Genomic DNA, 27,470 nt, shown 5'->3' with positions numbered 1-27,470 from the left:
CAGGTCACAAATCCCAGATCCTTTATGTTAGTAGGACATGGACTAAACTAAAAAGTACACTTCAAATTAATTGTATCACACTGATGTATGCCCAAGTGTCAATTTGTCAGGTAAGTTTGGTTTGAATTAGTTATTTGATGTTATAGGGTGAGCTTCCTCAGCTCCATCCCTCGATCTACTGTGCAGACTCTGGCACCACATGACGTCAACTATGCAAGATGGCAGCGTTCATATCTGGGATATTTTGGCCTAATTTCTGGATATGGTCAGTCTGTGGATTAAATGCAACATGTCATCTACATGTCATCTGATAAACTACAGCAGTGGTCAGTAACTGGATCAAACGGCGGGTCAACTTTTCAGATGATTTATTGTTTTTTTATTTTTTTATTTCTCCAAGACAGACATTCAAAGTAGTCACGAGACATGATCTCCGTCATGGCGACACCATTCATAGAACCACTTCCTCTTTAGCTGTTAGTCTTCAAAATAAAAGCACAGCGTTCGCTTTGTTGCCATTCTTCATATCGAAATGGATTACAGAGGTTTTATTTTAGTACTGAGAACTTGGGTCTGAAGATAGTTTAACAGAACTCCAACTCCTAGCCAACATGCAATGTATGAAAAAACGACACCAGCTCAATAATCATTTTAACTTATGTATAAACCACATATATGAATACATTGTAGACATACATTGGATTACTAATACATTTTATTTGCATACCACTTTTTAAGGAACTCAAAGACAGAATTTAAAAGAAAGAAAGGTTCGCACCAACATGTTTCACAATGACAATGCTAACAGACCAATATTTAGCTAGCAGCAACTATGTTAAACAAGTTCCCTGTCTTAATTAAGCATGCTAACATTTGGCAATTAGCATGAAAGAAAGCCTGAGGGTGATGAGGATGAGGATTAGTTCAGTTTGATAGTATTGGACCAACTGTAATGACCTGATAATGACTCCTACAGAGCCACATGGCTGCAGTACCAGTCGAGGTCATAGCCTGTACCACCTCTGACCACACCCTCTCAGCAGGGGTCCGACCTGGGGGAGGGGGGGGGGGGACCACGTGTGTCTGAGACGGTGGAGCAGCGTCTCTCTGCTCGGTGTGTGTCAGAGAACATCCGCTCCGGGTCTCTTTAAGAGGAGCCTGTGTATCTGCTGATCCGTCAGCAGGCTCGGTGCCGCCCTCCCTGCTGCACATCCTGCTGCAGCTCAGGGGGCCGACTAGCACCCGGCTGCCTGTCCCACACGCCGTCTGGGGCACCACAGCATCGCCATACGTGGATATGTTTTGGATAATCGACAGTCGATGTTAAGGGAAATGCGCCGGGCACATGGTCCCCGCTCTTCCGGGATTCGCAGGTAACCGGCGGACTGAAGGATCGCGGCCACGCTGCTTCTCTGGATCTCATCATCATCATCCTCCTCATCCTCAGCCATGTGTGTTGCTCAGCCATGACATGTTGTAACGCCGCGGGATGGACGCCTTCTCCCGGCTGTAGTTTCACAGGGATCGAGTTGCGTGGTTGACAGAGAGGAGGACACAGCCGCGGCTCTCTGATCAGTAAGTGTGAGACAAACAGGACTACACCTCTCTCATGTTTACTGAGTCACACACCATGTTCTGCTCATATACAGTCTATGGTTCTGCTTTGTCTGATCCCAACCATTCACACACACCACAGTGTCCTGTGTGTCTGCTTATGTGCTGTAACATGATAACAGCCTCCAGAAGTGGAAACCCTGAACACTGATCTCTGTGCAGACACTGGAGCTCGGTATGTCCAGCCTGAGCGAGCTGCCCATGGAGAGCTGGATGTCTCACCTGCCCTGTGCTCTGTGGGACACCCCCCTGTCCCACCTGGCCATCCCAGGTAGGCTGCCACAGATCTGCTCACTGCAGGGTGACTGAATGGTGTTGTTGGAAATATTTGTGCCATGTGAGTGGTTTGGGTGAAAGGTGACCCTGCAGAGCTGCGTGCACTACCGCTAAAGAAACGACATGCAAACAAACTAAAACCAGCCTCACCAGTTTGACAGCACATAAGCAGCATTACAGTGTAATGAAGAAGTAAGACATGTACCAATTAAGGGTTTGACATGTTTGCACATGCATCATTAAGAAATGTGCTGCCGCCAACACATGTAGCATTCCACGCTGTTTATTGGCAGCCAGACGTGTCACAAAAGACAATTACAAATGTTTTACTTTGTGCCTGTTTTTATTATTATTATTCCATAGGCATACATTTTTTGGTACAAACCTTAACAGGACATAAAACAACACAACTGGGAGGAATATAATTTAAGTTATGCACCTCTCATCTCTCATGTAAAATCTTGTACGGGGCCGGATCAAGTCAGTCCACCTCGACTACTCACTGGTAAATGTATCTTGGTGCATCCTGAGGGAATATGTGAATAATCATTTGTCTAATGGTGATTATGTGTATTATCTTCGCCCCAATTAGGCAGCCACAATGCAATAACCTACTGTCTGGATATGAATGACAGATCCCCAGTTGACCTCACCCAACCAGACATGCTTCAAAAGCTGGACAAATACATGAAGCCCCTTATTCGACCATTTGTCTACAAGTGGGCTGTAACCCAGGTAACAGATCACAGAAGAAGATGCACAAGATACTTGTGGGTGAAATTATTCTTTTTTTAAGCTGGGCCTCCTATAATGAATTCCTGGATGCTTGTCTTGCAGGAGTACACTATAAAGCAGCAGCTGGACTGTGGGGTCAGATACTGCGACCTGAGGATTGCACACAGGCCCAATGACAGCTCCAGCGATCTGTATTTCTACCACGGTGTTTACACCACACTGACTGTGGAGGTACAATTACAACGTGCAGCCACACATGTGTACACAACCATGATACATTCATGGTCTGCAGAGACTCATCACTGCAGTAAGATGTATAATTGTCTCGCTCCTGCTTTGTAAGACTTTCGTTTGATTGGGTGTCATCATTTTATCGTCTCGTCTTTTGGAAGTTTTGAATGCAGTGCAGTTACTGCAGTAGGGTCTTCACATGCACCTCCATAACAGGGAATGTGTTGTAGCCACAAACAGACCTTTTTATTATAGCATACAGATGTGGGCCACTTCAGGCAATGCTGCAGCACCTCCGACCCTAAAGTTGTAAATGGTGAATATGGCCCAAATAGCACAAAACAAATTCTTGCCACCTTTGGCACCTTTAGTTGACATGCGGTATTGCTATGGTTTAGTTGTGGCCCAGACCTGGCAAACAGGAGTGGGCCACCCAAGTGCCATCATTCCACAGGGTTTGTGGCTGGATGTGGGCCTTATTTGGTCCAAAATAATTCGGCTATGTGGGTTGTGCACTATTTAACTTTTAACCAAGGCTGACAATTGTGATTTAAAAGCAGACTAAACGGCACCTTGTGTTTTTCCTGACAGACTGTTCTCCTGGAGATAAGAGAGTGGCTGGACGCTCATCCCAAAGAGGTGGTCATTCTCTCCTTCAGCCACTTCCTCGGCCTGAGCCCGGAGCTCCACATGCTGCTGCTCACAACCATACGCAACGTTTTCACCTCCAAACTCTGTCCCAAAACGGTACAACCTCTCCTCCGGTTTTATACAAAGACTGGCAATATCTTTCATTTTGTTTAACAAATAATAATCATACATATTATGTCATGGTGCCTTTCACAACACCTCAGTGTTAGTCCAGGGGATCAGACTGATTTTAGACTCATCCCTGCATTTTTGGAAAGGAAGTAAATATAGAATAATTCCAGCTTTAATGTTTGATTTAAAAAAATGAATATGATTCTAAGACAGTGATTCTGTTGATTTCAGGAAGCGTTAACTCTTCGAAAGCTGTGGGCTGTTGGCTACCAGGTGATAGTTTCCTATGAGCACAATATCGCCAGCTGTCACAGTTACCTGTGGCCACATGTTCCTTACTGGTGGGCCAATAAATGCAAAGCTGAGGCTCTTATTGAGGAGTTTGAGCACAGGAAGCAACATGGCAGACCAGGTAATCTGCTGCTGATGGACCACCAGACACAGGCTGGACAGAAATGCACGAGTTTTTAGTTAATGCTGTAATCGACCTGCAGCAATAAATAATATCATGTGTATTATTTTGTGTTTCAGGAGGTCTCTTTGTCACAGGAATTAATCTGACCGAGGACCTGAAATACATCTGCACTCACCCGACAGAGTCCCTGAAGGACCTGGTGATGTCCACGTATCCGACGCTGCTCAGCTGGGTCAAAGAGCAGACGCCCGGCTCCAGAGTGGGCTCCCTCAACATCATCGCTGGGGACTTTATCACAGAGAGCCACTTTGTACCAACTGTTGTTACGCTGAATGAGAAACTACTGAAATGACTTTTCACCAGTATGCATTATTTTATTTTACAAAAAAGAAAATGTGAAGCACAGCATGAAAAACACACACAAGCTTGTTTTGTTAAACGTGACGGGGAAAAAAAGTACTTGAATAGTTAATTTCAACATAAATGCACTTATTGGAGGCAGTGAAATGTACATTTCAGTTTTGAAATTGCTTGGAAACAGACGTTTGGTATTTTGACCTGCATTTGTTTGTTTACATTCAGTTCACTCTTTATGCAATGCACCGTTTTCAGCAAGGTGACCAGTGGTGACCAAAGCAATAATGATACTACTAATCTCACCTCATCGCCGCAGGCATTTTAGAAGAGTAAGCACAATGTATTCAAAGAGCACATATGACTGTAATGTAGAAACTTTTTCTAAATGTGAGCAGAAGTTTGAGAAGCAGCGTAACTTTACCACCTACTGCACACGTACTGTATTTGTCCATAGAGAATGTAGAGGAGACAAGAAACTGCATGGAAATGTTATTTGCATGAACCAAACCTTGACTGTTCTACTTATAACTGACTTTAGGTAACAGGTTAGGCCTAGATTTAAAGTAATACTGCACCACTGTGCCTGTGGAGATGAGCTTTTCAAATAAACCTGAGCATTTTTAAGCTGATTATCTCACTTGATTTACTCACCATTCAGACAGGGGACATGGACTACTAAATATACAAGTAACTACGATGATGAAAACCAAAACCTTATTATATTTGTGCCAAAAATTGAAAGTTGACTGAGCATTTGAAGGAATTGTGTCAGGATGAGGGGATGATCATGTTGAGAGATGAAAATTTGATTGTAAAAATGAATTTGCATGTACTGTTGCAACAATCTTTTTAAATGGTGTTAAACTATGTTTCAATGAATAGAGATATGAAATGTCTTTTCTCCCCAAATCACCAACAGATTATTTGAACTTTGTTTCCAGCTCTGTTTTTGTTAGGAAGGATTGATCTGCTAATTGATCAGTGTATTGAACTGACTCCTGCTGACGTCTGATGGCCTATTTAGACAGCCACACAATATTTTACCTCTACATCTAAGTCCTTAACAGTCATAATGTGTTCATGTATTTTTTTATATAACATGCAACTGATCTTTAAAATGTACAATTTCTGTTTAATCCACTCGACAAGGTCTGACCCACAGAATCAAGTAACCAGTGTCTACAGTTAGCTCAGTAGCATGGTCTGGCATGTGTGTAATGATATATCCAGTTATACTTGAAGAGTTAAAGAACTCAGATATAATTATGAATGTCCAGAATAATTTTTTTTAATTTATACTGTATTTATTAAATCAAAAACTTTGCTGTATTCTGCTTCCTTTTTCATCGTTTTTCTACATCTGGTTGGCTGCTTCTTATTTTGGGTGAAATGGTTCCAGTCTTCCTGTGGAGTTTCTCCTGCCAGCCCCTTAGTTACAAAATTTGGCTCATGATAATGATGATAATGAGCCCATGTGAGAATACAGCAGGCGATCCTCTGCAGGATGCACCATGAGCGAGTGGGTGTGTTCATGACATCTCTAACACGCGACAGATGCAAAACTAAAAAAACAAAACAATAACAAATATATCAGGAGGAAAAAGCGCTGCCATACACGTAGAAGACGCCGACAAAGATGTTTTTTTCTCTCCACATTCGTCACACAGTATTTGCACATTGTCTAAACTGTTGGGTTTCTTGTAAGGGTTCTTAGTAAAGTCTACACTTTACTGTGTAAAGGGCTTTCGACATAATGTATGTTGTGATTTGACGCTATTCAAATACAATTTTATTGAAATTAATTGAACCTCCTAATGAGGCCCCATGCCAGTACATTACTGCAAAAAAAACAAACATAATCTTGTCAATGTCTATCATGTGTTTTTTCTTCTTCTTTTTATCGCGGGGGGGTTTGATGTGTTTATGCCGATGTTTTGCCCATCGCCCCCAAAGTCCTTTGAAACGCCCCTGAGACAGAGCGCACATCTGCCTTGTTTGTACACCCTACTGCTAATAAAGTTGTCTTTTTTTTAAAGCTAAAGAATCAGGAAACGTCTGAATGTCTCCTCCCTCCTCCTCCTGAATGTCTCCTCCCTCCTCCTCCTGCAGCGTGTGGTCGATGGTTGAAGGGAAGGACCAGAGATCACAGGATGTCTGGTCTCAGCAGGTTTCTTAGATCCATCTAACGCAGACCCAGACCTGGTTTTAGTGAGTCTCTGCTGCAGGACTGGGACAGACTGTGGGACATGGACCTCAGCAGCTGCCAGGACTGGATGTCAGCTTTACCAGAGCAGCTGTGGGACATCCCGCTCACAGACCTGGCCATACCTGGTACATGTGACTCTCTCATAATGACTCCTACGCGCATTTAAACACGAGCGTGTGCTTGTTACACTTCTATTCTTGTATTGTGTAATGATTATTTTATCTGTATTCATTTAGGTGATTTTCTGTAGTTGAGCTTTAGACTTCCTGTACTCTAGAGACATAAGGTGCATTTTATACATGCACATTCACTACAACATGAGTCAGTCACACACATCGTTCAGTGCAGTGCCAGTTGTAAACCTGTCTGTCGGGAATGTGCTGTTCTCCTGGGTCTGCAGCTATTTCAGAATTATTCCTTCCTTATGTCCTCAGTAGTGAGTCCTCCTCAAACAGTTCTACAATACACTGTCACTTGTTATTGTTTGTGTGCTGGACCTTGTGTGCAGAGCTGTTTATAAACAGTCTTTGGTGCAGAGTCACATTAGAAAACTTTGCGTTCATCTGACCCGGTTTATCTGCAAAGAAGACGTTTTTTTCTCCATAAAATTAAACTGAATTGTGCTGTTAAATATTTCATACACTGCATGTCAGCTATGTCAAAAGTATGTTAAGCAATTGTGACGACCCCCCACCCCCTCCCCCCACCCTCACTTGGACACTGGGTGTCCCTGTGCTTCATTCCCCTGAGCTGTAGCTGGAGGTGACGTCAGTTGACACAATCTTCATACTCAAGATCACAGCTTTTCAAAATAAAACAAACAATATATAAAATTGAACAAACCTGTGAGTCTGCTCTATATAAAGTATTGAAGCAGAGGGAAGTTAGAAAACTTTGTATTCATCCTACCTGGTTTATCTGCAATGGAGATTTTATAGTCAATGTTTTTCATAAAATGAAACAGAATTTGTTTTATTATTATTCATGTTCGTGAATTATGTATACATTTAAATTATTTACTCAGTCACATATAAAATTCTTAAAAATAAATTTAATAATTAAAACTTCCAAATAATCTTTGTGGATGTGTTGATTCACACGTGTTGATGCAGGGAGCCACGATGCCATGAGTTACTGCCTGGACATTAACTCCCCCCTGGTCAGGTCTGAGTTGGACTTCTTCAGGGTCCTGGATGGACTTTTCTACTGCTTAACCAGACCTACCATTTTCAAATGGTCGACCACACAGGTATGTTTGGTGTTAGGAGTCTCAAAGTACAGCTGTTGCCGAATCCTAATGCCGCCATGACAGAAAAAGTCAAACAGATCAGTATAATCTTTATAGAGGGAAAAGATGTTTCTCTTCTTATAACATGATATTTTCATGATTTCGCGAAATACAAATTTATCTGGATATAGGAATTATGACATTATAAGGTGAAATGTTTATGTTATAATGTCATATGTTTATATTTTGTAATAAGGTGAAAATATCTTGTTAATATAATAAACTTTTCATACTGATCCTTTTTTCTTTGTCTTGGGTGTTAGCATAATATATCTCAGACAACCTGATAAGTAACCTACATGTAATATGTCTAATATGTAAAATGTCAAAGTGGTGTGAGGACCACTATGGGACTAAGATTTTAATGCTGCATTATCGTTTTGTTCTTGTTGCTACTTAGAAAAGTCTAAATGTTTGCAGGGAAAAGAGGGCTGCTCTGAAACTGGAGCCCTGTCAGTTGAACAGGCCTATCTATAGATACATAGAGTTTAGTGACCTCATGTAATCCCCAGTATTGCTCTAAACAACAAGTCGTATCAGACAGAACAGAAAACACATATGATAGCATGTGGGGCGGGTAAAGCTCAAGATTTTCATCCTCAGTTCAACCAGGTGACTCACTCCTCATATCTTTCAAAGATGATAGTCGTTAGTTTGCCAGAAAACTAAAAACAAACAAACAGGATTAACTATTAGTAGATTTCTAGAGCTTCATACAGGCATTGACAGATTTCTGTAGCCACGTGGGAGAAAACATTTATTTTGTTGTGTTTCTGTCAAGTCCAATTTTGAATCTTCATTTTGCTCAGCTGGGTGGTTCCTGGCTTGAGTGAGATGCTGCAGATTGGAGTTGCTCTACGATCACAACCTAGTCTCTAAAAACTCTGAGACTAGAGTCTAGGGAACTGCAGAGTTGAATGATCATTTTCTGTCAGTTTATTACTGAAAGTTATCACATTCATATGACACAGTCATTTGATTCAAATTTCATTTCATTCCATGTCAGTGTATCATTTTAGATTTTAGCAGCTTTAAGTGATCATGATTGGAGAACTGTTTCATTTCACCCTAACCCACTGTGATTTGTGAATGTGGGTTAAATGACTTCCCTAAGGGGAACTCACATGTACGAGAAGCAACATCTGTCTGTGGTATTTAATACAATTGATTCTCTGCAGTGCTCAGTGAACTGAGTTACTCTTCTTTTCAGGATAAAAGCATCGAGGAGCAGCTTTCGATGGGGATTCGTTTCTTTGATCTCCGCATTGCACACAAACAAAACGACTCATCCAGCGACCTGTATTTCACTCACGTCATTTACACTCATCTAACAGTTTTGGTAAGTTTAGTAAAGAAAATAATAGAAATGTTTTAGTTTAGGGATTTTATTGAATATTTACACTACATGTCCTTCCTTTACAGGAAACCCTGCTGTCTGTTGCCATTTGGCTGAAGTCTCATCCTAAAGAGGTTGTTATCCTCGATTGCAGCCATTTTGAGGGAATGGATGACAGATGTCATGAATTGTTCATTTTTTCCCTGAAGAAGCTGTTTGGCTCAAAACTCTGTCCCCGGACGGTTCGTTTTCTTTCTCCTTGCACAGTTGTTGTATGGTTTTAAAACTACACTGTGCCCTAACACATCAAACCTGCGTCCCACAGGAATCTGTCCTTACCCTGCGGAGCCTGTGGGCATCTGGTTACCAGGTCATCCTGACCTATGACTCCCAGAGTGCGTTGAGACATCAGGAGCTTTGGCCTGACATCCCCTACTACTGGGCCAACCAGCGCACGGCACAAGGACTGATCAGTTACCTGGACAGGAACAAAGATAGGGGGCGTCCAGGTGAGTTTAACTTAAGCTGTTTTCAGACATGAACTCCGAAGGATGTCCGCACGATTGAGTCTGGACTTTCTCCAGAGTTTGTCTTTCACATATGAACAACGCCGCAGGAGATTCTGTGCTCATTTGCATTCACAACAACATCAGATTGTTGAAGCGAGGGGTGGTGCAGCAGGCAGAGGCAGGACGTAACATATTAATGCTGCTGCGGAGATCACGTGTTTTTCTTTACAGCACATCAACACTGCGTCGGCCCTTATCACCAAAAGCTCTCTTGACATCTTCCTCTGCGTTTTCTATGTGTAATGCTCAGCTTTTTCCTCCTGAGATATTTGTTACTTTTTGCTTTTTTTTTTAGTCTGTTGTGTGTTAGAAATGTCATCAATACACACATGCGGTAAATTCCTGCAGAGGATCTCTTGCTGTGTTCTCACATGGGCTCTTTTGGACATTCTGAAGCATATTCACTAGGGGGCTGGCAGGAGAAACTCGGAGAAAGTCACTAAGACATATGCGTTCTCACATACAGACCTGCCAGAGAATTTCTGGAGATTTTTCGGAGTTCAGTGCTAAAATCATGCACTGAACCGTGTGAGACATTTTTAGCCTTTTCAGTGGCTATTCTGGATGTGTTTTTTCACAAATACCCTTTTTCCTCAGACGGCTTCTTTGTCTCTGGCCTGAACCTGACGGCTGATAAGGGTTACATCCTCACACATCCAAAGGAATCGCTGCGTGTGCTGACTTTCAGTAACTGGGAGTGTTTGAAGAAATGGCTGGAGGAGCAGATCCCTGGCTCGCAGTCCAAGAGCCTGAACATCATCGCAGGAGACTTTGTGGGGACACTTCCACTCTGCTCTCTGGTCATTGCACTCAACCAAAAACTTGTACGGAAGAATTCTAGTTCGATAAAGAAAACAATATAAGATGCGATTTGATTCCACTACAGCTCACAACCCTATTTGTCCTTCTCTATATCTCTCTCAATGTATATGCACTTTTGTCCACATTTAGAATTTGAACTGGAAGGAATATATATTTTATGCAGTTTCTGAATTTCTTAATTAATTGAAGGTGTTTTTTAAAATCCCAACTCATTCTGTAACGTGCAATTTATATGTATGTGTTTACAAGAATGCACATCATTCTTTTACAAAATGTATTATTTTCATTTATTTTAATACGCTGTACAATACATTCTTTAAAAAAAAAAAGACATTTGTGGTGTAGTTTCTTTTTGACCCACATGGAACCGTACTTCTGTCCCGTACTTTGCTATCTGCCCGTGAACAGTTTCTTGTAGCGTCCGTAAGCTGCGGTGCTGATGAGAACCTGGACGACAGCCGAGCCGTCGTCCGCGTTCACCTGCACGTCCTGAACGACTGCCTCTTTGTAAAGCCAGCTGTGGATGAAGATGCACATTTACTTACGGATGATTTGTTATTTTAAACATTCAAAAGTAAGAAAAGCAGCTCACACCTTAATTGAGAAGTGCTGAGGTTGACTTTCAGATCCAAAATGTGTTTCCCAGTCGAGTTTACGATCTCTTCTTCCACTACCTCCTTCAGCTCGTCTAGGCCTCGCCCTTGCAGGGCAGATATGGGCAGTGCGTCAGGCTCTGCACACTGATAGCTAGGAATGATAAGATTATAAAAGAGATGAGTTTTTCTTCCTTTTGACAAATGTAACCCATCATATCACTTACATCCTTGATCTTATTGTGAAAGTCTTCAAAATAAATGTTGAAAAACTTGTAGGTGCAACAGGATCTTTTGCTATTACTTGTGTACGAGGTCAGTTTTATTGTGGACTTCTATCATGGAGCTCGTCAGCCTGTCGGGGACCTTGAGGTTCTTGAGGACATTCAGTACGTTCACCTTCTGATTCACCGCCTCCGGATGACTTATGTCTCTGACGTGAATCAATAGATCCTGGAAGTGAGAGCGAGATGAGCATAGAGTTTACACATTCGATTATGAGAAGTTATTTTTTACTTTAAATGTTCTGTGAACAAAAGCATCTCATCACACATCGATGTGAGCCTCAGGTACATACAGAGTGTTTGATATCGTCCAGGGTGGCAGAGAAGGAGTCGATGAGCTGGTGGGGCAGCTGGGACAGGAAGCCGATGGTGTCCACGTACAGAACCGTCATGCGGCTGGGGAGCTGGCCGGCATGGACGGTGACATCCAGGGTGGCGAAGAGTTGGTTTCTGGGCTGGAGAGCGCTGTCGCCAGTCAGAGCTTTGATCAGAGTGGTTTTCCCTGAGCAGACAACAGGAGAGAAATATCTACAGCAATGGTACATTGTCTAGCTTGACCTGGTGTGTGTGTGAGTGTGTGTGTGTGTATGTGTGTTTCCAGTCTCACCACAGTTTGTGTATCCCAACACAGAGACGATGGGGAACTCGTTACGTTTGCGCTGAGAACGCAGCAGGTGCCTCTTCCTGCGTAGTTTTTCCAGCGCTGAGCGAATCTTTAACTCGCGCTCCTTCAGCAGCCGCTGCTGGACCTCAAACAGTGTCTCACCTGTAAGGACCAAATACCAAGTGTTGTTCTACCCAGGCAGCTCAGCTACTGTTCATGCAGGCAGACAGTCAGGTGCGGCGATGGCACAGTACCTGAACCGCCAATGTATCTTGATCCTCCACCTTGCTGATCCATGTTTCCCATTTCATTCTTCAAACGAGATCTGCCAGTGACATAAAGAGTGTTCGAACAGTAAAGACGACATCTGAGGACACAACACACACCCTCGACACCTTCTGCTACAACCACACCCCCTCCACACACAGATATACTGTAACGTATAAAAGGGCCACAACTAGTTTTTCTATTTACCTCCATCCATCTACTGAACATCCATCCCCACCTCCTCCCTTCAATATGCTGAGGCTGGATTGTGTTGACTGTTCTCAAGTTTTGTATTTTCATTATTTGTCTAAATTGTACAAATTAAGTTCCTGAAGCTAAATAAAGTAATTAGTTTTAATGCTGACACAGCAGTTGCACTATAGTTTTCCTTTTTCTTTATTATTCTACAATCACACATTTTCACATGATTCAGGAAATGCATTTTTTTATATAAGTTTCGGTCACAAAGTTGTAAACAACTTCAACTGATTTCAACCATCAAACATTTCTGCTGGTTTCGGACTATTGTGGAAATTTTGTTTATGGTTTGGTTCTTATTTTGTTATTTAGTATTTCACTTATTATGCGTTGTCTTATTTTGGGTCTCCGTAACCCAGGATGACAGTACATAGAGTAAAGTCAGAGGAAGATTAACCAAATCCACCAGATAATACTATTATAACCCTGAGTCCCCTTTTCTTTATTGCAGTGTATGTTGGGTTAGAAAGCCAGACAGATAACAAGTGGAGGAAGGAACATGATATCTCTGTGAGAGGACACTCTCTGAATCTCTGAAGAGACAGAGAAGACACAACAATGGTCTTGTTAGATGTGATTGGAATATATTTGTCCAATAGAGAAGCTCCAGATGAATAATAATGGTTCGTGGCCACTGTGACATCATCATCTTCCTCAAATTTGGTGATGACAATACAACTGTTAACTTGTTTACTTTCTGTGAGGCTCATCAGCCTGGTCTCCCTGACCTCCCTGCATTTTTGGATCTTATAATGATTGTTCATGGGAGGCTCCTAGAGTGGTGACATCACACACGGAGCTAATGACATCATCACATGCCTTCGATGTTGGCAGTGTGGCATCATCACATTGTGCATTTTCAGACTGATGCACCAACTCAGCATTCACACCACATTTTCTTCAAGAAATGTTTTATCTAGTATTGAATTCAATTTTGTATAAACGAGAAAAAGGTTACCGTAACAATGGAATCTCGGCCAGAGAGATCTGTAACTTGGCCTCTTTGGTTCTGGCGTTGCAGCGGAAGATGTGAAGGACCACTGAGTATCTGTCGAAGACTTTAACTCCCCACGCTTCCTCAAACTCCCTCTGTGTGGAGGAGAAAACCAGCATGAGTACACAAAACCTTTGTGTCTGCAGCCAGGAGGATTTCCAAACATGCTCACCTCAGACAACGGAGACAGACGCTCAACATTCACAAACACAGCGGTGATTCCTGCTGTTTGTCGGATTTTCTCTGAAGGGGGTGAAAGCACAGAAGAGTTCGATGAAGTCACAGAAGTTGGATCAGTGCATAGATCCACAGCTGGACACTGAGAGTGGATGATACCTGTGAGGGACTGGAAGTTGCCTTTGCCAAAGATCCTCTTCTTCTCTGGTGTCTTGGTGGAGAGGATGAGCTTGTCCACCACTCTCCAGCTGTCTAAAGTGTTGACGAGCCCCACGGCCTCGGCCATCATCAGCTCGGCTGCAGAGGAAAAGCCGATCACAGAGATGAATAGTCAACTTAAATATATGGACTAAATACATTCTATATTATTAATATTACAACGTTATATCCCTGTTCATCCACTTCACCAGTGCAAGTGCCAGAGCATGCAAATGGACGAGGTTGTAGCCCGGAACGTGGAACACCAACCACAGTGTCATCTGGAGCATGTGGAGGTGATACTGTTCTGCAGGTTGGCATGACTCTAGTGCATGCTGAGATGACTGTGTTGTACTAGAAGTAGTTTCAGTATATATATATATATTTTAATACTCTGTAAATGGTACAAAATGCTTTGTAGTGTTGTAAAAATGTAAAAAGTTGAGTATTTACAGCTCCTTAGAGGTGCAGAACTTCACATTGCAGTGAAAAAGAGGGTTCATCCACTCTCACACATCTATACACACTTGTTACCTGTGGTCAGATGCTGCTTCCTGCTGCCCCACTTCACATCAGGCTGAACGATGAAGACCCTGTGTTGTCCCCCTGTGGTGCCTTCAGGGCCCTGCTGCTGGAACAGCTCCTCCACCTCACTGTCCTCGATGAAATCTCCATCGTCCTCCTCCTCCTCCGTGCAGCCTGTGTGCTGTCCATCCTCTCTCTTCAACCTGCGGGCACAGAGTGAGACAGCTCTGGCCTGCAGGGTGGGCGCAGCTCTCGGCCACCGTAGTCTGCAGGTGTTGCCGGTGTGTGCATGTTGAGGTGTGGGGAGCAGAGAGCAGGCTGCTGCTGCTGCTGCTGCTGCTCTCTGACAGCGCAGTGTGCAGGGTCCGAACCCTGAACAGATCCTGCTCAGTGCTGCCATCAGCAGTTCAATCTCACTCTCACCTCTGAGCTAAATACACTGATCATGGCAGGTCACCCTTCTGTTGACGTTTCCTTCTTCTTCTTCGATTTGCATGCTGGCAGTAGCGTGGAGAGCTCACACTGCCCCCTCCTGTCGCAGGAGGTTTTAGACGCACTATTAAGTATTTTTCCACTTCACACCGCACACACACTTAAAGCTACGTGTTAGCTGCATGATGCTAATATATAGCATGTTATGTTCCAGCCCATGTGAGCTTACAGAGATATTTAGCCCTGGTTCATGACTTGTAGGCAGCTCTTGTTGTCAGGCTGCGCTTTAAACCTACACTGGCCAAGCTGCTGGTGCTTGGGTGTGTGGATGTGATTGTGTTCATGCTTTTAGTTCTGGTTGTGAGTTTGTGTTTGGTTCGCAAATCCAACTGGAGGAAGCATTCGTCGCAGTTTGGGAGGGGGAGGTTGCCTGACAGTCTTAACTGAGGGAGATAGAGTATTGGCTTACTTCTTTTTTACGTCATTTCCTGTGTTTCTATATTAATTTAAAGAAGATATCGAGACTCAAAAGCTTTTAGACACTAAAACAGCAACAACACTGTCCAAATTTACAGTAAACTTTTTAATAAACAAGAAGGAACTGTTTTCTTTTCTTTATACCTATGTTATTTTATATAATGTATAATGATGTAGGATACAACGTATACATTTACTGTTTAATTTTTTCAAAGTAATTGTACATGTATTTTTATTCAACTGTTATGCTTTAGCCTATTATTCTGTGTCAAGCACATATCTGCAAAGTTTGCATATAAACCAGTTTGTGGTCAAAACACAAAGTATTACATAAAAACATAAATGTCTATGGTTTTACTCATATAGTGCGAGTTTCACAGGTACAGCACAGAGCACGTTGTCTGAGCTCCTGGTGGACCACAGGGTTAAATTTGGTTAAAATTTCTTTTAACCAAATTTATTAAAATCATTAATAACATTTATTACATATAAGGAAAAACAAACAGTACAGAAGAGAGAAAAAATATTAAGTTTAACAACTAGACAACTTTAACAACTTATAAATAAATGTATTGCATGGATAGTATCTGTGTGAAATTTTAAAAATAATTTATTTCACTTAATTGGGTAGACTTTGGGCCCTGACTTGAAGGACATATATTTAAATTTGATCAAAAACTATTTTTAAGGCTATGATTTAAAAAAAAAGTTTTATCTTTTCTAGTGACACTTTTTTTATTTCTAGGGACACATTAGCAACATTAGCTATAGTTTCTGATAAACAAACAAACTGCTGTCTCCTTTTTTGTCTGGAAATTAGACAACTTCAGTAGCTTTATCCTAAATTAAATCAAAATTTTACCATGACTTTAAATATTAATTTTACTACTATATAGGTTTGGGTGAGGGACTAAATCACATTGGTGTATGTTGTTAAATGAGTGAACATATACAGGCCTGTCTGTCTCACACATTGTTTGAAGCTTTGTCATATCAAACTGTCGTCATCAGATGTGGGCTGTGGGTGTGTATGAGTTTGTGTGTGTGTGTGTGTTTGTGGGAGAGAGAGACTAAAAAGAAGTCAAACAGGTCGGACTGATCTCCAAACAATGGCTGCCAACAGGAACTGTGCCTCTGGAAACTTTGTAGGCTGGGGAGTTTAAGTCTTTTCATTTGGCCTGGGAATCTTTTCGGTTTTAAAAAACCCCGGTGACGGTGCCACAGGTCGTTTAAACTACAGGAGAGAGTGAGGAAGAGAGAGGGAATCCAGGTATGGCTCGGCAAGCCACGACACGACCCACAGTGAATTCCTTCAGCGTGTGAGATGAGGTGAATGAGCGGGGGATAGTTTCACAATTTAAGAACAGATGTGTTTCTGTTCCGTGAATTAAGAGGCAAACAGATACTTGAGGTGTTTTTGTGTCTTGCGATGCCGGTGGCACTGTGTCGTCCAGGACTGCTGCTCAGCTTCATCACTGTCTGCTCCTGTCTGGGTGAGATCACTGTGTGGTGCTGCACGTCAAGACATTGAATGGAGACCTGTCCCTGAAACTCACTGTGCTGCTCCACTCCTCTGTCCACAGACCCAGACTGTGTCCTCGGCACAGTCGGCCGGCCGGTGTCACTGCCCTGCCTCTACCCTAACATATCCACCTCTGTGAATGTGTCCATCGAGTGGAGGAGAGGGGAGGAGGTGGTGCTCAGATCAGACTGGGGAGAGGACGGACAGTGGGACAGACGGAGTAGTGACAGCGCTGCGATCTCTGCTGACGCTGCCCTGACCGGAAACCTGTCCCTGCTGCTGCCATCAGTGGATCCCAAAGAGGACAACACCTACTTTAGTCTGTTCATCGTCTCAGAGGGGAATCAGAGTGCAGCCGTGTGCACTGTGTGTCTCACAACAGCAGGTCAGTGATGGATAGATAGATAGATAGACAGACAGACAGACAGACAGATGCTACAACTTTATAGGACTTTTTTTTTTTTTTTAACTAAAATCAAAACTAAACATATTGTGCATAAGTTAAAGTGTGTTTCGAGGGAGACGGTGCAATTAGTCAACAGATTTACAGTTGTGATACCAGACAAATATTAAACTTAAGTGATTAAGAAACATACTTCAGACCAAACGTGTGCATGAACAGACAGGAAGATATCTGAGGGCTGTTGACTGAAAGTAACTCAGTGTCTGACGGCTGTTTGCAGCCAGTTTCAGTCCCCCACTGCTGGAGAGGGAGGTGGCCGAGCAGGGAGAGGAGATAACCTTCCGGTGTCACTCCACTGGTGGTTTCCCCGAACCTGCCGTCTACTGGCTCATCAACGACACAGAGAAGCCCCCTGAAGGGTCAGTGAGGACCTGGACCACAGCACTCCCTGACTCCAATCTCTACAACATCACCAGCCACCTGACGGTCAACATTTCCAAGGACTCCAGGGTGTCGTGCATGATAGAGAACCAGTCCATGAACCAGAACTTGACCTCCACCAGCTGTGAGTTACTAATCAATCGATCAGTCAAATTTTATTTGCATAGTGCATATTCACCAATCACAATTTGCCTCATAGGGCTTGACAAGGTGAGACATCCTCTGTCGTTAACCTTCTTTGAACATATAAATCTTAGAGTCACATATGAGGGATCCGTCTCCCAGGACGAACTAAAGAGACATAGATGCTGTGTGTGACAGAGCATATAAAAAATAACAATATTTACATTCATTGGAAAAGACCAACATAAATGGAGAGGTGTATCAATGTTTAAAGTATTTATACAGAAGAAAACATCTGACAGAGATGAAGGGCGTAGTAATGATAGAGGTGTATGGCCAGTAATGGTAGAATATGTGAGTAGGTATATTGTTTATCCGATCCACGACCATGATCCATGATGTGTTCACAGCTACAATCCTTGATCTGCAATGGTAAAGCACAAGGACTCTGGGCAAGGGAACAAGTCAGTAACATGTGTTGAGACATTAATGAGAGGAAGAGGAAGAGGAAGAGGAGGAAAGAGAAGCTACGTGTGTCATGTGTCCCCCAACAATCAACATTTGCTGCTTGTGTGTTGCTTCTTGCGAAGTTCAACTTCGGTGAACTTTGACCTGCATGTGCTTCGCATTCATGTATGTGTGACTGTAGCCCGACTAGGAGCTGGTCCAAGCGTACCTGAACCAGCTCTAACTATAAGCTTGATCAAAAACAAAGGTTTTTTGAGCAGACTCTTAAACGTAGAGAGGGCGTCGGCTTCCAGAACTGAAACTGGGAGATGATTCACCGGGAGAGGAGCTTGATAGCTGAAAGCTCTGGCTCCTACTCTACTTATGGAGACTTAAGGGATGACAAGTAAGCCTGAATTCTGGGAGTGAAGTGTTCTAGTGTGGTGAAATGCTACTATGAGCTGATAACTCAACAGTGAGGCCACTAACACTGCAGTAAGCATCTCCTCGTTTCCTCTTCTCTGTGGTTCTCGTGGTGATCAGATGGCGTGGAGAGGGGCCCGCTGAACCAGCGAGCGTCAGAGGCCATGTGGATCTTCAGCACCGCTCTCTGTGTGGTGGTTGGGATCATGGTGATAGTGGGAGTGGTCTATCAGATCCACCTGGACAGGATAAGCAAGCGGAAGAAGAAGACGTACCGTCAACATCAGCAAGGCAGAGGTAGGTATCATCTGCTGGTGACGGGTTGTTGCTGGATCTTCTCATTTAAAATGTGGTTTCACAAGTGGACTCATGGGGATATGAGCGAGCTCTACTGAGTGAAGTAGTTTCTAATGAGTTTACAGCACAGATTAGCTGACAGTTAAAACGGCTGCTGGGTTGAAACCTACATACTTCATTAACAGAGTATATGTGTGCAACAATATCTTGGTTGTGTTTTGTGTAAACATCCTTGATACATTACCTGCAGTGCACCAATAGAAACAGGATACAGTGACACTATGGTCCTCACTCATCAAAGACCTTTCACTTTGCCATTAGGAGAATCTTGCCTATTTGTCACATTTTTATCTCCTCAGATTATTTTATGATTTATTTGGATAAACTGGAGAACGTTTGGGGAAACTTTGAGAGGATATGATTTACCTGAGCGAACATGACATGCGAAAGGAAGCAAAGAGAGATTTACAGGGTGGCAAGCCTGACTTGACACGGATGACTGCTTGTAGTAAAAATGAAGATATGTACATTTGTGACGCCTCCACCACTCGATTATGTGAGTTAAAGGCAAAGATAGATTTACTTTTTCAAAGACAGGGAGATGAAAGTTTCCCTTTCCTCACAGGGAACAATAGAGAGAAAAGTTAGAAAAGTATAAACACATAATTTTGCGTAACTTCAGAATCTAGCAAACCTTCATTATAAATATTAGTATTTCCCATCCTTCCCAAAGAGCGGCTATTAGAAGAGAAAGTAGTTTGGGTCTTATATTTAAACTCTCTCCTGGTTGATCGTGAGCACAGTTTCTGTTTTGGAGACTTTTCTTGGTGAGGAAAATGGCACTTAATACTTAACTGTATAACTATATTCATTCACAGAGGTGGAACATGAACTCCAGTGTACTGTGCTTTTTGTGATTACTAAAAAAACTGAATTAATGTTTGTTATCTCCAGACAGACATCACCAGAACAGGGAGGAGACAGAGGTCATGAAGCCAGCGTCCAAAGAGACTGATGTTTAAAATCCTCCTAAAGTGCCCCAGCTGGAGGGCAACAGAGCACTGATTTGTACACATTTGTTGTCTGTCTGTGTGTGTGTGTGTGTGTGTATTTGTTAACTCCTTAGGACCTTTTCCAGCATTAACACTGGACCAGTAGACCTCATGTCCTTATGAGGCAAAACAGTAGTTCTTAGCTTTTGGTTAAAGTTAGGGGATGAGATGTGAAAGCCGAAGCAAAGTCTAGTTGCACAAACGTGTGTGTGTGTGTGTGTGTGTGTGTGTGTGTGTGTGTGTGTGTGTGTGTGTGTGTGTGTGTGTGTGTGAGAGAGTGGGTTTAAACAGATCATGTAGATATTAGTAAAGCTACTCAGCTCATCTCACCTCTTTACTATCTGTAACCCGGTTTCATGTTTGCTGGACTCGACCTTTACTCTTTTCTCACGGGGAGAAGTTGTTGTTTTTCAAGATTTATTAAAGATTCACAATCTCAAACCTGGTGCTCTTAAATTCCACCTCACAGATGTATTCATGTTTTTTCATCATGACAGAAAATGACATTTCAGATCTCTAAAGATCACCAAAAATGGTTCACGAGTTGGAAAGATGAAAGAAAAAAGACTAAAATAATAGGATTAATATAATTCCAGTGAGATACATTGATATTAAAATGGCTGCAATCTATCAAGAATTTTACTGACTAAATTTCTTCCCTGAAATAAAAAATGCCAATGGTACCATTACAAATAATCTGAGGCAGATGAAACAAGGTTTTCACATTAGATCATCTGTAACCAGAAATTATATATGACCTAACTGCTCACCAAAACTTTCATAAACTTCCTGTTGATCGACTTATTTCAGTTGACATTACAAAAAATGTAATCACAGGTCCATCTATAAGAGGTCGGCAGGATTACTGCGCTGAAATCATTGGGAATCAATCAATCGGTTGTCGTCCCAGCTGCATTTCCTGAGTAACTGGAGGAAAACGACGGGTCGCAGCAGAAGTCCGATGCACGGTTTGCATTCGCTGTCTTCAGACCTGATTTCTTGTGGTCGCTGCGTTCAGCTCGATCCCTCCTGCACAGACGACACTGTGTAGAGGTCACTGCGACGCTGAGCCGTGATCGGGATCTGCTGCCGGATGTCGGCCAAATACTGCAGGTCTGGGGACAGGTGACACGAGTTTAATGGAGACTCGCAACATAAAGAGAAGTGGAAACAACAGTGTGATCTAATACATCTGCTCTGCATGTACTACTTTTGTGCAGCAGAAGTCTGCAGCTGTGTCATCAGGCTGTTTGTCTCTGTCTGTTATATAGCAGGATTACGCAAAACCTACCCAACAGATTTAGCACAAAACCTGTTGGAAGGATGTGTTATGGGTCAGGAAAGAACCCATTACATTTTGCTGCCGATCTGGAACAGGGGTCTGATGTAGTAATTTATTCCACTTTTCTTTTGCAACATTTTCCTAATTAATAAAAGTAATTCATGGATCTTAATGAAAAAAATCGGTCATGTTTAGAGGACAGCTATTCATAAGTGTGTGAAATTGGGTGCAGATCCAAATAAAAATCTGGATCTACTGAATTTAAATGTGAGGGAACTGCTGGGCCTTGGCGGAGGCATGTGCTCTCTGAGTGACCCTAGCATCAGCTTCTGGTCACACATACGCAAACGTATCCAAGGTGAACCTTCGCCTCCGCTTCACTTCCAATCTGTGCAAGCGAGGAGGCGAACGCAGAGTTCAACTTTGCTGAACTTTGACCAGCGATATTCACTTTGAATGTGATATGTGTGACCAGGCACTTACTCTCACAGTCTGATCAAAGATGTTTCACACACAATGCATGACATGACCAGATAGATGATGGGACACCATCAGATAGATGATGGGACACCATCATCTATCTCTGTCAGAGGTACTGTGCCAACACCGCAAAACAAAGTGGTGAGATGCTTCCCTGCCTTATCATTAAGATATTATCATCATCATCATCATCATCACCTTCATCGGTGCCATTGTGCAGCTCGTAAACAAAAGACGTCGTCAGACTGTAGCGACTGTGAGTATAATTGTTTAGTCTGCATTTGTAATTCTACTGATCAACACAAGCCCACTGCTCTTCCACTCACCTATATCAGCATAAATCACACCCTCCTCGGCTCCGGCCTTAGATATAACTTCTCCCCTGCAATGACAGGTTGAAAAAAAAAAATTATCACAACGCTGCGACATTTCAAAACATCCACAGTCAGGTAGGATGTAGTGGGTTATTATGGGAGAAGGAGAGACAGGACTGTGGAGGTGGAAAGTCATAGTAAAATACATGTACTACTGTGATTAAGTACCATTTGAGGTTCATGAGTATTTACACTTGATGCCAGTTTACTTCAGTGCATTTTAAAAGGGAAATGTTGTAGCTTTTACTCCGCTCTAAGTACTTCACAGGTAGACATTCTCCAGGGGGGCTGTATGTGAGAAAGCAAACGTCAGAGTGAGAGCTTTCTCCTGCCAGCCCCCCCCCCCCCCCCCCAAGTAAAAACTCTGGATAATGTCCAATGAGCCGATGTGAGAACACAGCAGGAGATACAGCAGGAGATCCTCCAGGGGATTCACAGAGTGCATGTTGATGAAGTTTCTGTCACAAACGTAAAAGACACTGACGGAGATGTAAGGAGAGCGTTTAGTGACAAAAGCCGAAACAAAAGCCGAAACATTACATTCAAACATTCAAACATTACAAACATTCCGTAAACGAAACATTACACCCTGCCTCCGCCTGCGGCACCACCCCTCACCTGAATGCTCCTCCAGTGGCTTCTACATGTGTTGCACAACCTTTTCATCCTGATATTTGCATTCCTATTACTTTTTTTTTCAGTTTTGCGTCAGTCGAGTGTGGGTGGACTCATTTGGCTCATTTAGACATTATCCAGAGTTAGACTAGGGGGCAGGCCGGACAAACTCCGGACAAATTCTGGCGCCTCTCACATTTGCAATCTCTCCTGCGGCCCCTCTGGAGAATATCTACAGATTAAGTTCAGTGCATGTCTGAAAGCAGCTTTGGATTTTCACAAACACTGTTAAATTACATCAGTAAAACTGGCTCCAGGTCAGGCAGATATAAAATTTAAATGTTACTGACAAATTCATACATTCTCAGAAATAATGGAGTAATATTTTACGTTTTAAATTACAGTTTTTCTGAATGATGAATACTGATACTCTCACAGTCACTCCCTCTCTCTCACACACACACACACACACACACACACACACACACACACACCATGTCTCACCATGGGTTTACAACAGTGCTGTGACCCCAGGCCACGTACGAAGCGGTCTCATCTCTGGCAGGTGACGCAGTGGCCACGTACACTTGGTTATCAACGGCCCTGCATGGAAGACAACAAGGTTACAGCAGTGCCAGTCGTGGTATCATCGACAGATTAGCACACGAGTAAAGGGATATTGACAGCTCATATGATACACAGGTGCAATGCAGGACATTTTTATATTGTGGTAAAGTTCTTTGTTTTTGTAATTCAATTTAAAAAGTGAAAGTTTCATATATTTGAGACATTACACGTAAAGTCAAAATATTCTAGGCCTTTTTAGTTTCTATTCCGATGATTATGGCTCACAGCTCAGGAAAACAAAAAATACAGTATCCTAAAATATTAGAATATTAAAGATATGATAAGATAAGATAAGATAAATTAAAAAGGGATTTATACGCGTTCTGTGAACTGCCAGCCCTCTCAGCAATGACCTTCTGTGGCTCCCCCTCCTTGTGGAGCGTGTCGATGATCGTGCACTGAACTACACTGAGAGAAACACTGTATATATACACTGTATGAACAGCAATTTACTCAAACTCAAAATGAATTATTTTGCGATACATTTATTTTTCTGAGCTTTAGACTGTAATTAAAAATTATAAAATGTTTAGGATATATTTAATTTTCCCTTGCCATACAGACGAAAAATATCAAACTTTTTTTTGATATTCAAATTTTCCGAGATGCACCCTTTATTAGAGGATTTTTAAGATTTTGTTGCAGACTTGGATTTTGATTTATTTTGTTGGATTTATTTAACCTCCAGTCATATTTCATGATCGTGGGTGTACTGCCGTTCACATTTTGTTGCCTTAAAATTAAGAGTTAATCTTTTTTTGAAGATACAGGTTTTACAGGAATACATTAGTTTTCAAGAGCAAATATCCAGTGTACTTTCACTGAAAGGGTTTTGGGTGGTGACTGGGAGTGTGAGCCTGACCTCCCCCTCTGCAGGAGCTCCCAGTGCGCTGGACCAGTCGTCATGTTGAAGGCTCCGGGGTAGACCAGCAGCTGACAGCCTGATGACAGCAGGACACACTCACTCAGCTAAATAACACAACACTGAACTCATGACATACGAGCTGCCACTTCAGCCGCTCACCTTTCCTGCTGTAGAGCTGCGCCAGCTCTGCAAACCTGATGTCGTAGCAAATCCCCACGCCAACTTTACAGAACGCTGCAGGGCGTAACACAGAAAAAGCAAACGCATCAAAGTGACGCTCATCCAGCTGCAGGGAACCAAGCCGCAGTCAGCAGACGTCACTCACGCGTTTCAAACATCGACAAACTGTTGCCTGGAGTCAGCGTCTCTGACTCCTGGAAGCGAATCTTTCCCGGAACGTCGATGTCGAAGAGGTGAATCTTGACAGAGAAAAGGTTGAGAGATGAAGATGATATTGTTGATGTCCTGCTATAATCTCACTGAGGTCAAAAAGAAGTTTAACAAATATTTTTAAAATACTGTGTTCAATGCACACACACCTTTCTGTGTTTGAGAATCAGCTCTCCATCAGGCCCGAACACTGTACAGCTGTTATACAACTTCCCTCCATCCTCCTCAGGGATTGAACCTGGTGAACACACACTCACATGGTTCATTCAAGTACATTACGTCACACACTTCCTCCTTCACGATGCCACAATCATGTCACCTGTGTTGATGCTCTGAACTACTTCAGAATTATTCCTTGTCATTAGTGAGTCCTGCTTTAACTTTTCTACTATATACTGTCACTTTTTATTGTTTGTGTGCCGGACGTTGTGTGTAGAGCTTTTTATAAACAGTCCATTGGTGCAGAGTGAAGTTAGAAAACTTTGTGTTCATCCTACCTGGTTAATCAGCAGTGAAGTTATTACTGTTTACTTGTGTGGTTCTTGTATAAGTTTGAATGATTTACTCAACTGGTGTTATCTTTTTCATACATTACATATTTCAGAGGTCTGTTAAACAATCGACGCAAACTTCAGACCCAAGTTGACAACTTTTTAAAATAAAAGCTCTGTAATTCAGCTCAATTTAAAGCACGTGTTTTACTTTGAAGACAAAATCCAACTGTTGGTACCATGAGATCAGTACCTGCGCAGTTCAATATGGTGAAATAAAAAATCGAAATAATCTAGTTTATCCAAGGACGTAGAAGACGACATGTTTAACTTGGTCCCGCCCCCACTGACTGCGACAAAGCGCCGGTTGCCTGTTCCTTCAAATTCAAATTTTTACGGCAATTTACAATACACATGCCAAGTGTGATGTAGATAAATGAAATGGTTTGCGAGATATGCGCTCCACATACAGACTGACAGACATTTGGGGAATTGGTAGATAGATGATTTATTTCTTTTTAATCCCAGAAACAAAGCTAGAACACATGCTCACACTATAATACTGTATAATACTGTAAAATTTATATTATGTACGGGAGAAAGGCTTCTTGTTAGAAGTACAAATTCAAAGGCATATTTACATTGACTCCTTAATGGACTGCATGTTTGTTTGGTCAGTACAGTTACATATGGCTCCTTACCTCCCACCAGATACACCTTGTTCTCCTTGGCTGCCTCTGACAGCACCTGGGTGGACTCTCCTGGGATCCTCTCAGCGTACGAAGAGAAGAAGCTGGTTCCATACGGAGAATTGAAGCATTCCTGGTTGAAGACCAATGAGAGAGAGCATCGGTTTTAAAGCAAGAAGTAAGATGTGACTTGAATCCAGGACGCAGACTGTCATGTGGAGTTTGATATTTGATACCACTTGTCTGAAAAGGGGATCAGGGACAAAGAGGGCGTCCTCCAGTGACCAGGAGTGTTCAGTTGGTGCAAGCCACAGACTGAGACATGCTGGTGGATGTCGGCCAGCAGCTTATAGTCCCATCACACAAATTGTTACCACAACCCTAAGACCAGATCTGATACTCTGGTTCAACACCCTGGGGTATGCTGGCTTCTGAGGAAGAACAACAAGGCTGGGAAGCAATAGTCCGCCCAGAGAAAGTTGGCTGCAGGGTTTTTGTTGCAACATCCGCCATCATGTTGCTCTGAGATCTGGGAATCCATGGACCAGTCCTGTGCCAGACCATAAAGGAAACATCACAGAGCGCTGCAGCCAATGGCTCTGGATCAGGAGGAAAGATCCCAACTGGGCTCCAAGATGTTAGGGACACACACCCAGGTCTGATCAGGCTGTGGTGGGCCTGACTTAGAAGAGGGTGTCTTGTGATTAAAAAGCTGAAACACCCAATGACGCCAAGGTAAACATCTGAAGATGTGAACCAAACATCTGCTGGTGGTTGGCAGGCTATCATCACCCTGGTGTGGAAGACCTTCAATTAAACAAGGGATATTCACCATCTTGTCCAATGCTCTAAAATAAGATTATATCAAAAACTCGAGAAGTTTGATCTTTGTTTTTTTGGTTGTTGCTAAGATACCATGAGTTATTTGATTTCTTACAGTGAATGGTGCTCTTAAATAAATGCATGTGTGGAATAATCATTATATACATGTTTATTATTATTGCACAACTACCCTCACATTACTGTTTGAATGTTGCATGGACCGGATGAACACTTTAACTCTACAGTCAGCTGTGAAGCAGCCTCCTCCTCCTCCTCCTCCTGCTCCTGCTCACCGGCAGCAGCACCACCTGACTGCCCCGACCCGCCGCCTCCTTCACCAGCCTCCGGGCTCTGCTCAGGTTGTCCGCCTTCACACCGCTCACCTGCAGCTGCACCACCGCCAGACGGAACTCTGACAAACACAGAACAACCGGGAGAGAGAGTCACAGCTACAACACATCAGTCCACCAGCTTTACTCTAGGTTAGTATATAACTCTTAGCTTCAGATAAAGTAGAAGACACATCACAGCTCGCAGTAGAGAACTTACTGGACATTGCTCTGGTTAAACCTGACATGTGAGCACAGTAGATCTACTTGACTCCACAGTTCACTCCTGGAAAACATTCATGAGCAGGAATGACATGTGCTTCCGGGTGGCTCTTTGCTTTTCAAAATAAGATTCTGTAGTAAGTCTACGCCTTCAGG

At 42.7% G+C, this 27,470-nt stretch overlaps 5 protein-coding genes across 10 annotated transcripts; 3 read left to right on the top strand and 2 right to left on the bottom strand.

The window, feature by feature from the left end:
• The first annotated feature begins 1,026 nt into the window (after positions 1 to 1,026).
• On the top strand, positions 1,027 to 4,410 carry plcxd1 (phosphatidylinositol-specific phospholipase C, X domain containing 1). Of its 3 annotated transcripts, none has more exons than XM_034583839.1 (7): positions 1,027 to 1,575; positions 1,737 to 1,885; positions 2,483 to 2,625; positions 2,728 to 2,856; positions 3,448 to 3,603; positions 3,850 to 4,030; positions 4,150 to 4,410. In XM_034583839.1, the coding sequence occupies exons 2-7, from the start codon at positions 1,792 to 1,794 to the stop codon at positions 4,383 to 4,385; spliced, it is 939 nt and encodes a 312-aa protein (XP_034439730.1). In that variant the 5' UTR covers positions 1,027 to 1,575; positions 1,737 to 1,791; the 3' UTR covers positions 4,386 to 4,410. The 3 variants fall into 3 exon arrangements, with proteins under 3 accessions (XP_034439730.1, XP_034439729.1, XP_034439728.1); XM_034583838.1 differs by having other exon boundaries at positions 1,028 to 1,575; positions 1,777 to 1,885; XM_034583837.1 differs by lacking the exon at positions 1,027 to 1,575 and having other exon boundaries at positions 1,674 to 1,885.
• Positions 4,411 to 6,465: 2,055 nt separating this feature from the next.
• On the top strand, positions 6,466 to 10,933 carry si:dkey-66a8.7 (PI-PLC X domain-containing protein 1). 2 transcript variants are annotated; one of them, XR_004613591.1, is made up of 7 exons: positions 6,466 to 6,721; positions 7,709 to 7,845; positions 9,095 to 9,223; positions 9,307 to 9,462; positions 9,546 to 9,729; positions 10,387 to 10,768; positions 10,823 to 10,933. XR_004613591.1 is itself a non-coding variant. In XM_034582483.1 (6 exons), exons 1-6 carry the CDS (start codon positions 6,637 to 6,639, stop codon positions 10,650 to 10,652), a joined length of 957 nt encoding a protein of 318 aa, XP_034438374.1. In that variant the 5' UTR covers positions 6,466 to 6,636; the 3' UTR covers positions 10,653 to 10,788. The 2 variants fall into 2 exon arrangements, 1 of the variants encoding a protein (XP_034438374.1); XM_034582483.1 differs by lacking the exon at positions 10,823 to 10,933 and having other exon boundaries at positions 10,387 to 10,788.
• On the bottom strand, positions 10,885 to 15,113 carry gtpbp6 (GTP binding protein 6 (putative)). Its single transcript, XM_034582482.1, has 10 exons — positions 14,521 to 15,113; positions 13,948 to 14,085; positions 13,784 to 13,854; positions 13,576 to 13,706; positions 12,347 to 12,417; positions 12,096 to 12,254; positions 11,782 to 11,990; positions 11,509 to 11,657; positions 11,206 to 11,358; positions 10,885 to 11,128 (listed from the first exon to the last, which is right to left on the bottom strand). The coding sequence occupies exons 1-10, from the start codon at positions 14,909 to 14,911 to the stop codon at positions 11,002 to 11,004; spliced, it is 1,599 nt and encodes a 532-aa protein (XP_034438373.1). The 5' UTR covers positions 14,912 to 15,113; the 3' UTR covers positions 10,885 to 11,001.
• Positions 15,114 to 16,455: 1,342 nt separating this feature from the next.
• LOC117759942 (ICOS ligand-like) lies at positions 16,456 to 20,364 on the top strand. Its single transcript, XM_034582484.1, has 5 exons — positions 16,456 to 16,913; positions 17,004 to 17,327; positions 17,626 to 17,910; positions 18,900 to 19,076; positions 20,031 to 20,364. Exons 1-5 carry the CDS (start codon positions 16,850 to 16,852, stop codon positions 20,096 to 20,098), a joined length of 918 nt encoding a protein of 305 aa, XP_034438375.1. The 5' UTR covers positions 16,456 to 16,849; the 3' UTR covers positions 20,099 to 20,364.
• Positions 20,365 to 20,531: 167 nt separating this feature from the next.
• Positions 20,532 to 27,419, bottom strand: nit2 (nitrilase family, member 2). 3 transcript variants are annotated; one of them, XM_034582485.1, is made up of 10 exons: positions 27,313 to 27,419; positions 27,057 to 27,175; positions 25,954 to 26,074; positions 24,911 to 24,999; positions 24,697 to 24,790; positions 24,531 to 24,605; positions 24,369 to 24,447; positions 23,384 to 23,482; positions 22,217 to 22,272; positions 20,532 to 21,243 (listed from the first exon to the last, which is right to left on the bottom strand). In XM_034582485.1, the coding sequence occupies exons 1-10, from the start codon at positions 27,338 to 27,340 to the stop codon at positions 21,143 to 21,145; spliced, it is 861 nt and encodes a 286-aa protein (XP_034438376.1). In that variant the 5' UTR covers positions 27,341 to 27,419; the 3' UTR covers positions 20,532 to 21,142. The 3 variants fall into 3 exon arrangements, with proteins under 3 accessions (XP_034438376.1, XP_034438379.1, XP_034438378.1); XM_034582487.1 differs by lacking the exon at positions 20,532 to 21,243 and adding an exon at positions 22,116 to 22,135 and having other exon boundaries at positions 22,196 to 22,272; XM_034582488.1 differs by lacking the exon at positions 27,313 to 27,419 and having other exon boundaries at positions 26,960 to 27,111.
• Positions 27,420 to 27,470: the final 51 nt, after the last annotated feature.

This window comes from Hippoglossus hippoglossus, chromosome 4 (assembly GCF_009819705.1).
Source record: "Hippoglossus hippoglossus isolate fHipHip1 chromosome 4, fHipHip1.pri, whole genome shotgun sequence".
Taxonomy (NCBI): Eukaryota; Metazoa; Chordata; class Actinopteri; order Pleuronectiformes; family Pleuronectidae; genus Hippoglossus; species Hippoglossus hippoglossus.
Note: the sequence above shows the minus strand (reverse complement) of the source record. Positions and strands in the feature narration are given on the sequence as shown.